This window comes from Coturnix japonica, chromosome 13 (assembly GCF_001577835.2).
Source record: "Coturnix japonica isolate 7356 chromosome 13, Coturnix japonica 2.1, whole genome shotgun sequence".
NCBI classification, from domain to species: domain Eukaryota; kingdom Metazoa; phylum Chordata; class Aves; order Galliformes; family Phasianidae; genus Coturnix; species Coturnix japonica.
In genome coordinates this window covers 10,386,845-10,397,982 of record NC_029528.1, presented here as the reverse complement: position 1 = coordinate 10,397,982, position 11,138 = coordinate 10,386,845, and the positions used below count along the sequence as shown (strand labels likewise).

The 11,138-nt window shown below is 56.9% G+C and overlaps 1 protein-coding gene and 1 long non-coding RNA gene across 3 annotated transcripts in view; one reads left to right on the top strand and one right to left on the bottom strand.

Annotated features, from left to right (window-relative positions):
* Positions 1 to 388: 388 nt before the first annotated feature.
* LOC107320298 lies at positions 389 to 3,397 on the bottom strand. The gene is made up of 2 exons (XR_001558213.2): positions 2,812 to 3,397; positions 389 to 854 (listed from the first exon to the last, which is right to left on the bottom strand). It is a non-coding gene; the product is annotated as an uncharacterized LOC107320298 (long non-coding RNA).
* Positions 3,398 to 5,087: 1,690 nt separating this feature from the next.
* PPARGC1B (PPARG coactivator 1 beta) overlaps positions 5,088 to 11,138 on the top strand; it is a 38,899-nt gene continuing 32,848 nt past the window's right edge. For both annotated transcript variants that reach the window (XM_015876088.2, XM_015876087.2), the window contains exon 1: positions 5,088 to 5,243. In XM_015876088.2, coding sequence (XP_015731574.1) covers positions 5,160 to 5,243 — 84 coding nt within the window. In that variant the 5' untranslated portion in view covers positions 5,088 to 5,159. The remainder of the gene's footprint in view (positions 5,244 to 11,138) is intronic.

The window sequence follows — 11,138 nt, the reverse complement described above, 5'->3', positions numbered from 1 at the left end:
GCCATGGGGCCATGGGACCTGTGATACATGACATAGGCACGTGGAGCCACATGGAGCTGGAAGCCAGCTGCACTCCCTACAGCCCCTGACATGCAGCCAACACAGGGCTGGGCCTGGGGAGACAATGCCACACACAGGACAGGGCCAGCAAGATTAGAGGAGAGAGCAGATATCCAGGGACAACATGGAGGTAAAGATTTTGGCCTGGTCATAAGCTCAGAGTGGGAAACACTGTCCTGTGACCGGGCACATGGAGATGCTGCCAGTTGCCACCACTGACTCAACACACGCTGCCAAATGGATGCCCCAGAGATCTGGTTCTGAATGGATAAACAACATTTCTTATTACGGTTGCTAATGGGATACCAGCCCATGACAATGTAGATACTTTAATAATACAGAGTTCTTTTAATGAAGAAGCTTAACAAACTAAATTACTTCCCGACATTTGTATATGTCGTATTTGCTCATTTATGCATGCAGTAAATGAAATGAACATTACCAAACAGTTAGAAAATAACAAGTACACATGAGAAGCTCACTTGTATGAAAACAGAACCGGGCACTGCTTTGCTCAACACACGCTGCCTCGCGTTGCAGCTGGCCATTCCATCCCCTGTGCTGCACTGCACAAAGCAGTGACGCAATGGCAGAGCTGCCCCCACTCATGGCCAAGGATTCTGCAGCTGCTGCAGTTGTGACAGCCCCGGTTGCTAAACCCCTGTAGCAAATGGTGTTTGCAGATGGAAGGCTGCAGCCCTCGCTTGGATCCTGGCCCGGAACTTCTTAGTTCATGGCAATGGTGCTTTGCACCACGCTGCACCTCCACACCTCCGCTTGGTCTGTGTGTGCACCTGTAAGTATGAGGGATGTGTGGGCAATGCACCTCGCTGCCTTCTCTCCCTGTTGTGTCACTCGGTGTGTTCGGATGTAATTCCTTTTCTGGCTCTCTGCTCATGGGAATATTCTGCCCAGCCCTGTGGCAGGCAGGTGAGCTGTGTGGCTGTGTTCCTTCCCCTCCTAATGAGCTGAGAGTGTGCATTAGAGATGGAAATAGCCCCGGCTGACACAGATACCTGTGCAAAGCAGTAGGGGCCTGCACTTGCCTTTGTAATTGCATGCTGCATGGCGATGAGTCAGCCAGCCCTGTGCGGCGGGCAGCACGCTGCAGGATGTCTGCAGCCCTCACCACTCCAAATAGGTATCCACTGGTCTGGGGAAGTGCTATGCCCCCCAGAAAGGGGGTTCAAAGCACAGCCAGAGCACGGAGAAGCCAGCAGGGAGAAGGATGGCAGCAAGAACGTCTTGCAGCTTTTTCAGCTCTCTAGACACTTCCAAGCGGCAGGAAGGAGCGTGAGCTGTGATCGTGCTGCATTCTCTCTGTTGCTATGTGCAGAACTGCTGCTTGCAGCGTTCAGGCCTGGCTGCAGGGCTCAGCCCCCAGCTGGTATTACCCACACCCTGGGACCAACCTGGGGGGATGAAGAGACCCAGTGTGCTCTTATTGCAGCTGCTGGCAGCCCTGCAGGCAGGGATGAGGCAGGGGATGGCAGGTGACATCAATGGGATATGACACATGCTATAAGCACAGTGCGAGAGCCAGAGTGAGAGAATAAGCAGGAGGGACACAGAGCATACGGCACAGCTCCCGTCGGGCCCTGCAGGCACACAGCCTCCCAGCACCAGCGCTGCATGAGCTGCTCGTGGGAGATGCTCTGTGATGCCCAGCCCAGGTGGCATTGGGGCACAAAGCAGGAACAAGGAGCAGCCGCTCTGAGAGAGAGTGCTCCTGGGACCCCACGGAGACACTGTCCCCAGACAGGATGGGCTGGCAGCCCTGCATCATGCTGGTGCCCAGCTCTGGTGTGCAGCGCAGGGAGTGGGCACACAGCTGCCATGTGCTGCTCCCTGCAGAGATGTGAGTCAGCAGCAGCACCATGGGGAGGCAGTGGGTATCCCGGGGTCCTCACACAGCCCACGCTGCTGGCAGCAGCCCCACTGCATAGGAGCCCTTCCTGGCCTCCTCAGCTCCTTGCTCTGGGAAATTCCCATCTGTTTCAGCAGCTAATCCTCACACCCCACGTGTCTCTCTCCACAGGTTTCCTCTGCAATAACAGCCTGACTTCAGCATGTTCAGGGCTGCAGCTTTAGAGAAGAGCAGGCTGCAAAAGCAGGCTGGACCAGCAGAGCCTATGCTGGAGCAGCTCCATCCCTGTCTCTGCTGTGGGCTAAGAGCTGCAGCACGCTGAGCCCTGGGGTAGCTGTGATGCCCATTGTGCACAGGGGTTTGTGGTGCGGTGGAAGAGCAGTGGATCCCGAGGAGCAGAGCCCAGCAGATGCTCAGTGCCACATGGGGCCACCAGAACAGCCGGGAGCCCTGGGGACAGTCCCGCAGTGCCTCATTTAATGTATCATAGAATCATTAAGGTTGGAAAAAACACCAAGATCATCTAGTCCAAACATGAGCCCATCACCCACGGGGGCGGCAAGGAGAACACGCCATTGAGTGGGGCTGGCGAGCTCCTGGGGAACCCCTCGCTGTACCCAGGGGGACCCGTCCCACCCCGCGCTGCTCAGCCCTTACAACATCTCTCCATCTGCAAACACAGCGGCTTGAAACCCGAGCACGAAGGCAGGCACTGGCGCTGGGTGGCTCCGGCCCTGGAGCCGCTCATTGGCTCCACTCCGCGTCCCCCGTTGGCCTTTGACAATCCGAGGGCGCTCAGCCGGCGTCCCCCCCTGACCGCTGCCCTAATGACACGGCTCGCCCTCCCAAAGGGCATATGCAGGCTTCTCCTTGTTATATTTTACCTAGGCTCTGTTATCCCCGGGGCTGACGCTGGCGTGGGAGCGGGGTTGGGGTCAGCGCGCTCAGTCCCATAGCGGGAAGGCTGCGGGGCTCCTCCTCTTGCAACGGCCTCAGCTGTCTGCCCCTCTTTGAAGAACATCAGGAAATCTCTGGTGCCTGAGATTATGAGAGGTGGAGAGAGCAAAAACCAGCTTGTCAGGCACGGCTGGCCGTATCACGGGACAGAAAGCGTCACTGCTTGGGGACGTTGGCTCCTTTGGGGCTGGGGCTGGAGGGCAGCAGTTGGAGAAGGGCCTATCTGCCCTGGCAGAGGGCTGAGAGCTGCAAACTGTGGTCAACACCTCTTTAGTTACAAGAACCAGCGGGTCTTGAGCTCTGCCAGCCCTCCTGACTGCAAAACTTGGGTTCTGATTTAGAGAGAAGTCACAAACAACTGATAGTGAAACTGCACGATGCTCTGCATGCAGATAGAGAAGGGAGCACGCGCACAGCGAGCACTGCATCCTATTCACACCACCCTGGGCAGGACATGCTTTGTCCCCACCTGACTGACTTCTGAGGAAGCAGAACAAAGCAACGAGACATCTTGTCCTCCTTCACCACCCCCCTGGAGCTCCCCATTCTATAGGGGAAAAGCACCAACCAGCAGAGAGAAGCGCTGGGGCTGTGAGAGCCCAGAGAAAGCAGGAACAGAGGGAGCATCCAAGCACCAGCACACAGCCACATCAACAGCTGTGCTGCATCCCCCAGGATCCTGTCGGACCCCATGGGCACAGCCAGCAGCACGTCCCCTCTGCGAGGTGTCCCTGTTGTGTTCCTCCTGCACTGTCCTCCACTCACCTCCTGGCACAAGGGCCTGTCCCCAGCTGGCCTTGCCCAGGTTTGCAGCCAAATGGAGCCCGGTGCAGAGGAGCAGTTGGGTGGTGTGAGCTGTGCTTGGCTTTGCTCTGCTCCTTGGGTGCTTGCATGCCCAGTTAGGAGAGGTGTCTTTGAAGCACAGGGCTATATAGGCTGGAGTTTTGAGCCTTTTATAAATGATTCCCGTAGATGGTTACTTCCCATTTGAGTGCAGCTCGTATAAAGGAAATCACAAGATACATGAAGGAGAACCTCACTTGTCATTCAACAGATCCCTCTTGAAAACCCACATTCAGCGTGAGGCCCCCAGCAAACGCTGCTGCTGGCAGATCAGCTCTCCCTGTACTGCGTGCAAAGGGGCATCAGGGCTGCACTGCAGGACCCTGGGAGCACAGTCCCCCTCTGCAGGAAACCACCCATGTCCCAGAGCCATTTCCTGCTCCCTCCTGCCATATGCAGTGATCTGGGCTGCAGGAAGCGCTCTGGGGAATGGAGCCCCCTGGGGATGGGAAGTTTTACTGTGGTGAAAAGAGCCTTGGGTTGCAGTGCTCCTTAAGGGTAATCAGTACTAAAGCAGCACTGAATGGGGAAGAGCTTTGGTAGCTTCTCTCTCACTTTTTCCATCCCAGCCGCAGAACCCCACGTCCCAGCTCTCACCAACCTAGTGCTGCCTGTGACATCTGCTGGGGCAGAGCTTGGGGCACAGGGAAACCCAATGCTGCTGCTACCGAAGGGTCTGCAAAGAACCTTTGGAACAAGAGCAAGGAGGGAATGCTGATGTGCTGATGGGCAGCAAGGCTTGGCTGCTGGAGGAAGGGACCCAAAGCCATCAGAACACAGCACATCCCTCCCCACCTCATGGCCTTGCCACACCAGCAGTTGGACACGCAGGTGTCCAGCACTGAGCCCTCTGATGGGACTGGAGGCTGTAGCCCCATGAGCTGCAGGCGCTGCCACTCGGCTGATTGGGCAGCAGCTAATTCAGGCTGCAGTAGGGAGCCCTGCTCCTTCCCATGTAATTGCAAACAGGGTAAGCAAATAGAACATTCGTGAGATTTTCGTCCCGTCATCAATTATTTCTAACAGGGCTTTTAGCGTGCATATACCTCAAAACCTGAGACAGAAAATGATACACGTGACATCGAGATGCCCGCTGTAGACACACCGCTGAGTCGAAGTCCCCCGGAGCAGCTCTCCCTCCCGGGACCCCCACCCCGCTGCCCCTCTCTCCTGCAGCCCCCCGTGACGCCCCCCGCGGGCGGTGCAGCTCAGACCCTCCCGTCGCAGCGCTGCCCCACGAGCGACCGCGGCTCTGCGGATCCCCCCGTCGGGGCGGCTCGGTGCCGTCTCCCCCTTCTCTCCGCCGCCCCCCCCGGCTCCCGCAGCCGGCGGGCGGGGGCTGCTGCCGGCTCCGCCCCGCCGGCCGCCCGGCTCCTCGCCGCCGCGCCTGCTGCATGCTCGGTGCCGCCTCAGCCCCAGCCGGAGGTGGAAGATGGCGGAGCCGGGGCCGGACTGCGGAACCCTGCTCGACGAGGCGCTCTCCTCCTTCGTCTTCAACTACCTCGCTGACAGCCAGGTGGGGAGGGCGGCGGTGCCGTGCGGGAGGAGCCGGCGCGGAGACCCGCGGAGCGGCGTGAGCCCCAAGGGGGGACCCCGGCTCCGCACCGCCGGCTGCTCGGGAGCGATATTAGGGAAGGGGGCTGCGGGGCAGCGCCGCATCGCGATGCAGCGGCTCCGGCCCCCGCTTTCAGCACCACTCGCACGTGGACTCCCGGCAGCCCCGGATCTCCGTTCCCCGTGCGCGTGGGGAGAACGGAAAGACGGAGCTGCAGCTTCTTCGGCCGCGGATTGAGGGGCAGCGGGACACGCCGGGGGGGCTGCGGGGGGCTGAGCGGTGGGGGCGATAGGAGCCGGGCTGCGGGATGAGTCATGCCGAGCGTCAGTTGCACGCATACGGGTTGGGATCTGGGGGATGGAGGGGATGGGAGGGGGGGGGTTGCGGCTGGGAAAAGGGGCTTCGTGCTGCGAACCGGCTGCTCCAAAATCTGGATCGTCTCCCTCCTGCACGGAGCTGGGTATTAAAATCAGATTAAGGCTCCTTGGCAGCTCCCGCACAATCACGAGAGCGAGCTGTGCTCGCTATAGGGCTCGCATGCTTTTCCATTTTGGGGGGTGGAAGAGAGGCACTATACAATAATCTGGTCGGCAGCGAGAGCCGTGGCCGATTTGGAGCACCACGGTGCATTTCACAGCCGGGTTGCTGAGGCCGGTGCAAGTGGGAAGAGTTTTCTACAGTTATATATCAACCCTCCAGCCCTTCACTTTCATAACCCCAGATTACAAAATAGCTTCGATTGTGAAGCGAGCGGATTCATTCCAACCCATGCTCTCTCACCAGTTTAACTTTGGGATTGCACACAGCAGGAATATGTCGGGTGTGTGTGTGTGTGTGTGTGTGTGTGCGTGGGGGGGAGAACGGGACACACGGGGACTAATCCTGCTGTTTGGGTTCCAAACAAACAAGCTCTCAGGACTTGGTAAATCAGATTTGTCCCTGGTGCGTGTGCCAGACACAACCAGGCAGGTCTTGCCACCAGCTGGATGGATGTGGTCCTGGTGCCCGCCCCATGTGCTCCTGCCTGGCACGGGACACGGGTGCTTTGCTGGGGGCAGAGCAGTGGATGGCAGCTCTGGCTCTTAATGAAGAGCTGATGACAGGTTGCTTGCAGCAAAAGGGTCAGGGAGGGTGAGAAGTGGGCTGAGGAGGTTTTGTAAGCAGTTTGCGTTCTCTGCTTCGGATGGATTTATTATTGCTGTGGGGAATGCTTGGCTGGAGGAAGGAGGCAGGTTTGGAGGGTGTTGTCCCCCAAAGTGCTGCTACGGCTCCCAGCAGCACAGCTGCTCTCTAGGCAGGTGAAAGTTCCTGGCTCTGCTTCCCAGCATTACACTGTGTGCTCTCAGTGGCTCTAGACACAAGCACAGAGCTCGTGTGATTGTAGCGTGTGTCTGAAGGGCTGCTTCGTTTTGCTTTCCTGGTCAGCATTTGACGTCTCAATCAAGGAATCTTCTTTTTATTCCCACAAAAAGGGGCTGTTAAGGGAAAAAGGAGATCCCGATGATTGTCATCCTTTTCTGGTGTGAAACCACCATGTTTTGAGCACCCCCTGCAGAATTTGGGACCGTGAAATGGCCTGTGATGAAATAAAACCATTTTTATGGCGTCTCGTGAAATAAGACTGCTGCGCTTGTGGCCTCTTTTTCCTTCCCTCTCCTCTATGTGCGTGATGCTGGAGGGAGTGCTGTGCGTGCACATGGGGTCAGTGCTGATCTGACGTCTGCCGGCCATATAATGTTACCGGCAGCAAACGGATCCGTGCCGACTGCAGCAGGTCCCGGCAGCGCCATGCAGCCCGTGGTGGAACAGATATTGCATTTTCCTTCTGTCCCCCACGTGTGTAGAAGGGTTAAAGCCTGGTGTGAGAACAGAAGGAAGGAAGGAGAGGGAAGGAAAAGAATAAAATAATAAACCCCCCCTCCCTGGGGCTGATTTGCATACATTTGCTTAAGGAAGGACTAAGTTGTAAGTGTGCTGTTCGTGTACCTTCACCTCTGATGAAACCGCAGTGGCAGCTCCTGCTGCTGTCACATGCTTTCTCCAGAGCTGGAGCCGTAGGCGGGCCCCACGCTCACCACTGACGTCCCTCCCCACTACTACTGTACAGCCCTGCTTACAACTGGGTGCTGGCTGCTCATTGAAGCCCGAAAGCTGTTTCTGCACAGTCCCTTGTGCTTCAGCATGGGATCAGATTATCCTAAGTGGCTGTGGTGTCAGGAGGCCGTGAGATCATGAATATCACTTGTTTCCTCTGTGGAAACCTTGAGGAATTCCGACTTTTCCCCCACTACCTCTCCCAACTCCCTCCTTCACAGTGGGTTTTGGGTGAGGAGTGGCTCAGTGTTGGTGGTCAGTGCTCTGTGGTAGAGGGACCCTCAGGAGGGCTCTCGGGAGACGCACAGTGAAGGTTTAATGTGGGTATCTGCATCCATCCCTTCCTCATATGGGCTTGTGCTGAGGTTGCCTGCGAACCTCTATTTACATATTGAGGACAGCGATGATTCACCTGCAGCCTGCATTGCTACACAGAGAAAATCAAGGCTTCTCACTCCAAACGTGCCTTTCTCCTGCTGTCCCCTTTCCTTTCTAACGGCAACGAAAAAGTGATTTTGTTCTGCAGTAACTCAGAATGGGCCCATCTGATCCATTTTGTGCAACCTCGCTGCAGTGGGCAATGGAAGGTGGCAGCAGGTGCTGGAAAGTGGCATCCTTGTGGCTCTGCAGGGAGCATGGGCCTCAGCATCCCTGCAAGAAGCAGGAGCACTGTGCTTCTATGGCTTCGATTTGTTTTAAACCCCCCCAGTGAAGTGCAGCAGGGAAAAACAGTAACAACAGGCAGCTGCTGGGAGAGATGCTCAAAGATCATGTGAGCTGAAATGCTATATTCCCTCCTTAACTTCTCAGCCTCCCACTAACAGCTTAATCCATTGATGAGTGCAGGGAGCACACTCACTGAAGCCCTCGGCTGCGCATCAGGTGGATCAGTATTGGTAGTAATGAAATGAATGTGTCCCTAATTTCTGACAGTCCTCTCTGAGCAGGATGATGCTGTGCTTTGTGTGTGTGTTGAGCTCTGGATGGTGAAGGCAGGCACTGGCTCTGGCAAAGCTGTCTGTGTAGCTCAGGTCGTGGGGCCCATGCTGCTGATGCTCTCACCTTGCTGGTTGCTGCTGGATTGCGGTACAGATGTGTGAGTATGTGGCCGTCAGCATTGGTTTGCTTACAAGGCAGGATGCCTGCAGCCATGTGCATTGCAGCTTCAGGTATGGAGGAGATGGAGAGTGCAGCAGGAGCACGGAGAGGATGGCTGGCCCTCAGGAGGGCTGTGTGCAGCCTGTTCTCAGCCCTGGCTTTGGGCCCCAGCAGAACCCTTCCCTCCACCTGCCTGCACATCCTACCCTGCTCCCATGCTGTAATGGAAAGGCACCTCTCCAACAGGTGAATAATTAAGGTCTTAACCTCATGCCTCTAGCAAAGGGAGCTTTGTGAAAGAGACTGATTTCTCTCCCACATTAACCTTTCCAATGTCAAAAGCCTCTTTGTAGTTAGAAACTGGGCTTGCTCCCGCACTTAAGTGCTGTCAATTGAAAATGAAACATGTCCTGGGGGGCCATGGGATGCCCTTCCTCCCCACAAACCCCCTCTTTAGTGTGTGCAGGGCTGGGGATATGGACATCTGTGAGGCTGTGCCACTTGAGGCTTTCCCTGTGGTGGGGCAAGAGGAGCCTGCATTTGTCAGAGGAATCCACTTCGGCCCCCGCTTGGCGGCTGAGCCCCGCTCCATGGCAACCCCGTGCAGGCTTTCATTTCTCGTGACGGTTTGGCGGAACGAAAGCGATTTAGCAGAGGAGGAATTTTGCACACTGCCTGCATGGAGAGATGGGCTGGGGCATCACTCACCTGCACCCCAAGTGCGGATGAATGCAGGCAAAGGGATGCCCTGCTGCTTGCGCCATGTGCAAAGGGACGCGGGTGCTGATCGTGGTTGTCACGAGCCAAAGACTAAAGGTTGAAGTTAATGGTGCAGATGGTCAGGTGGGGTGAGCTGACCTACTTTGGGAGGCAGCCGTGCTGCTGTGCCACCCAGGTAATGGTCCGGCCACTGTGTTCTCCTTCACTTATCACTCAGCAGTTCTGCTCTTCAGCACTTTTCTTGAGTTCCGGCCATGGAATCACAGTAATTATTATTTATTTATTGGCTTTTCTTATGTATCCGTGTAATGGGAGCTTCCAAGAAACGCCACGGACTTTGCATGGATCTGGCAATGCTTGCAGTGCCAACAGCGCTGTCCTCATGTGCCTCCACTGCAAAGGCAGCGTGCAGCTCTGAGCTGCAGATTGTTGCATCAAACACGATCATGGCTGAACTAAGACAAGGCAAAATGAAAGCTAGAAAGCTCTGCTTTGGCTGCGTAAGAGCTGAAAAGTCCCGGTGGTTCTCAATGCAGTGCCTTGTGTATTGGCTGGTGGGGGTGCGAGACTGATGCAGCTCAGGGGCTGTATGCAAAGGCCCCATCCAGTAGCCAGACTTAACCTTTGATCACTCCTGGCTCCTGGGCAGATGTCTGGGGCTCAGAGAAAATGCTTTGCTTATCTCACTTCCCGCTGACCTGAGACAAAGCCGCAGGCGCTGGGTGCTGGGCACCTCCCCAGTGCCCTGTACCTGGACAGAGCAGCTCTGCGGGTTGGAGGATGCTGCTGTGCACAGCGTGCTGTGGGAGCGCTGCAAAGACCTTGCTGAAGTGGCACAGAGCCTCCTACATCCCTGCCCTTTACAGCCGGTCAGCTGGTGAGGGGATGCACAGTGCTTCCCCTCCAGCAGGGACCACAGAGCAGTCCCTGGGCTGGGGGCTGCGGTGGGAAAGACACTGGTGGCCTCGAGGGCTGATGTGACACTTCGGTGTTCCCGTGGCACTCAGCAGCACATGCTTGATAGGGATGTTTTTGTGCTGAGGTGGCTGAGGATGAAACGAGTGCCCGGAGCTCTCGCAGCGCATCCGATTGCAGAGACAGCGGTATCTTTACTGCCAGGCATTTTCTAAATTCTTCCTCCGTGCTGCCTCTGCTCCGTGAGCTGACCGCCTGCAGCGACACGGCCGAGGCAGCCCCTGCTGTTGAGGCAGCGCTGCTCGGCAGGCACCTCCGCTCCCGGTTCAGTTTGCATTAAGTTCCTTGCTGCTGTCGCTTTGCTTCCTGACCATTGTTCAGGAGGGCTGCGGGAGCACACGGGGCCCAGGCAGATGGGGGGGGGTGGGGGGGTGGGAGGTGTCATCCTTTCCCCCCCCCTCCGTCCCCCCTCACCAGCCAAAAGCCGCTTCCCCACCCAGTCCCCGAGGAGTCCTCATTTCCTAATTTTTGCGCACATCAAGAGCGAGGAAATCCTGTGGCAGGGGGAGATGGAGGGGAGAGGACGGAGCATTCTGCCACGGGGAGGGGGCTGAGAGGCAGCTGCATAGTATGTGCTGCGAGTGGGGGGAGCACAGCCAGAAGGGAGCCTGGCTGCCACTCAGCACAGCTTCTTCTGCCCGGATAAGGCTTTTCATTTCACCTCCTGCAAATGACAGCTGGGGATCTGGCCGTCCTGTGGTGTCCCCACAGCTAGAGCAGCACTTGAGCACAGTCAGGACGCCGGGAGCAGTGCAGAGCACAGGCAGCACGCTCAGTGGAACCCAGCCTGCATCCTGCTTACTGAATCCTCACTTTGCTTTTAGCCCAGCAGGGTCGGTGGGAGCAACGTATGTTGTTTTTTCTCAAGAAAATGCAAGTTGGCTGTGAGGTGTGTCGGGAAGTGCTGCAGTGGGAGCCTGCTATGACCCTGTGTGTGCATAGGGGCCAGGTAAGGGCTGGGAGCAGCCC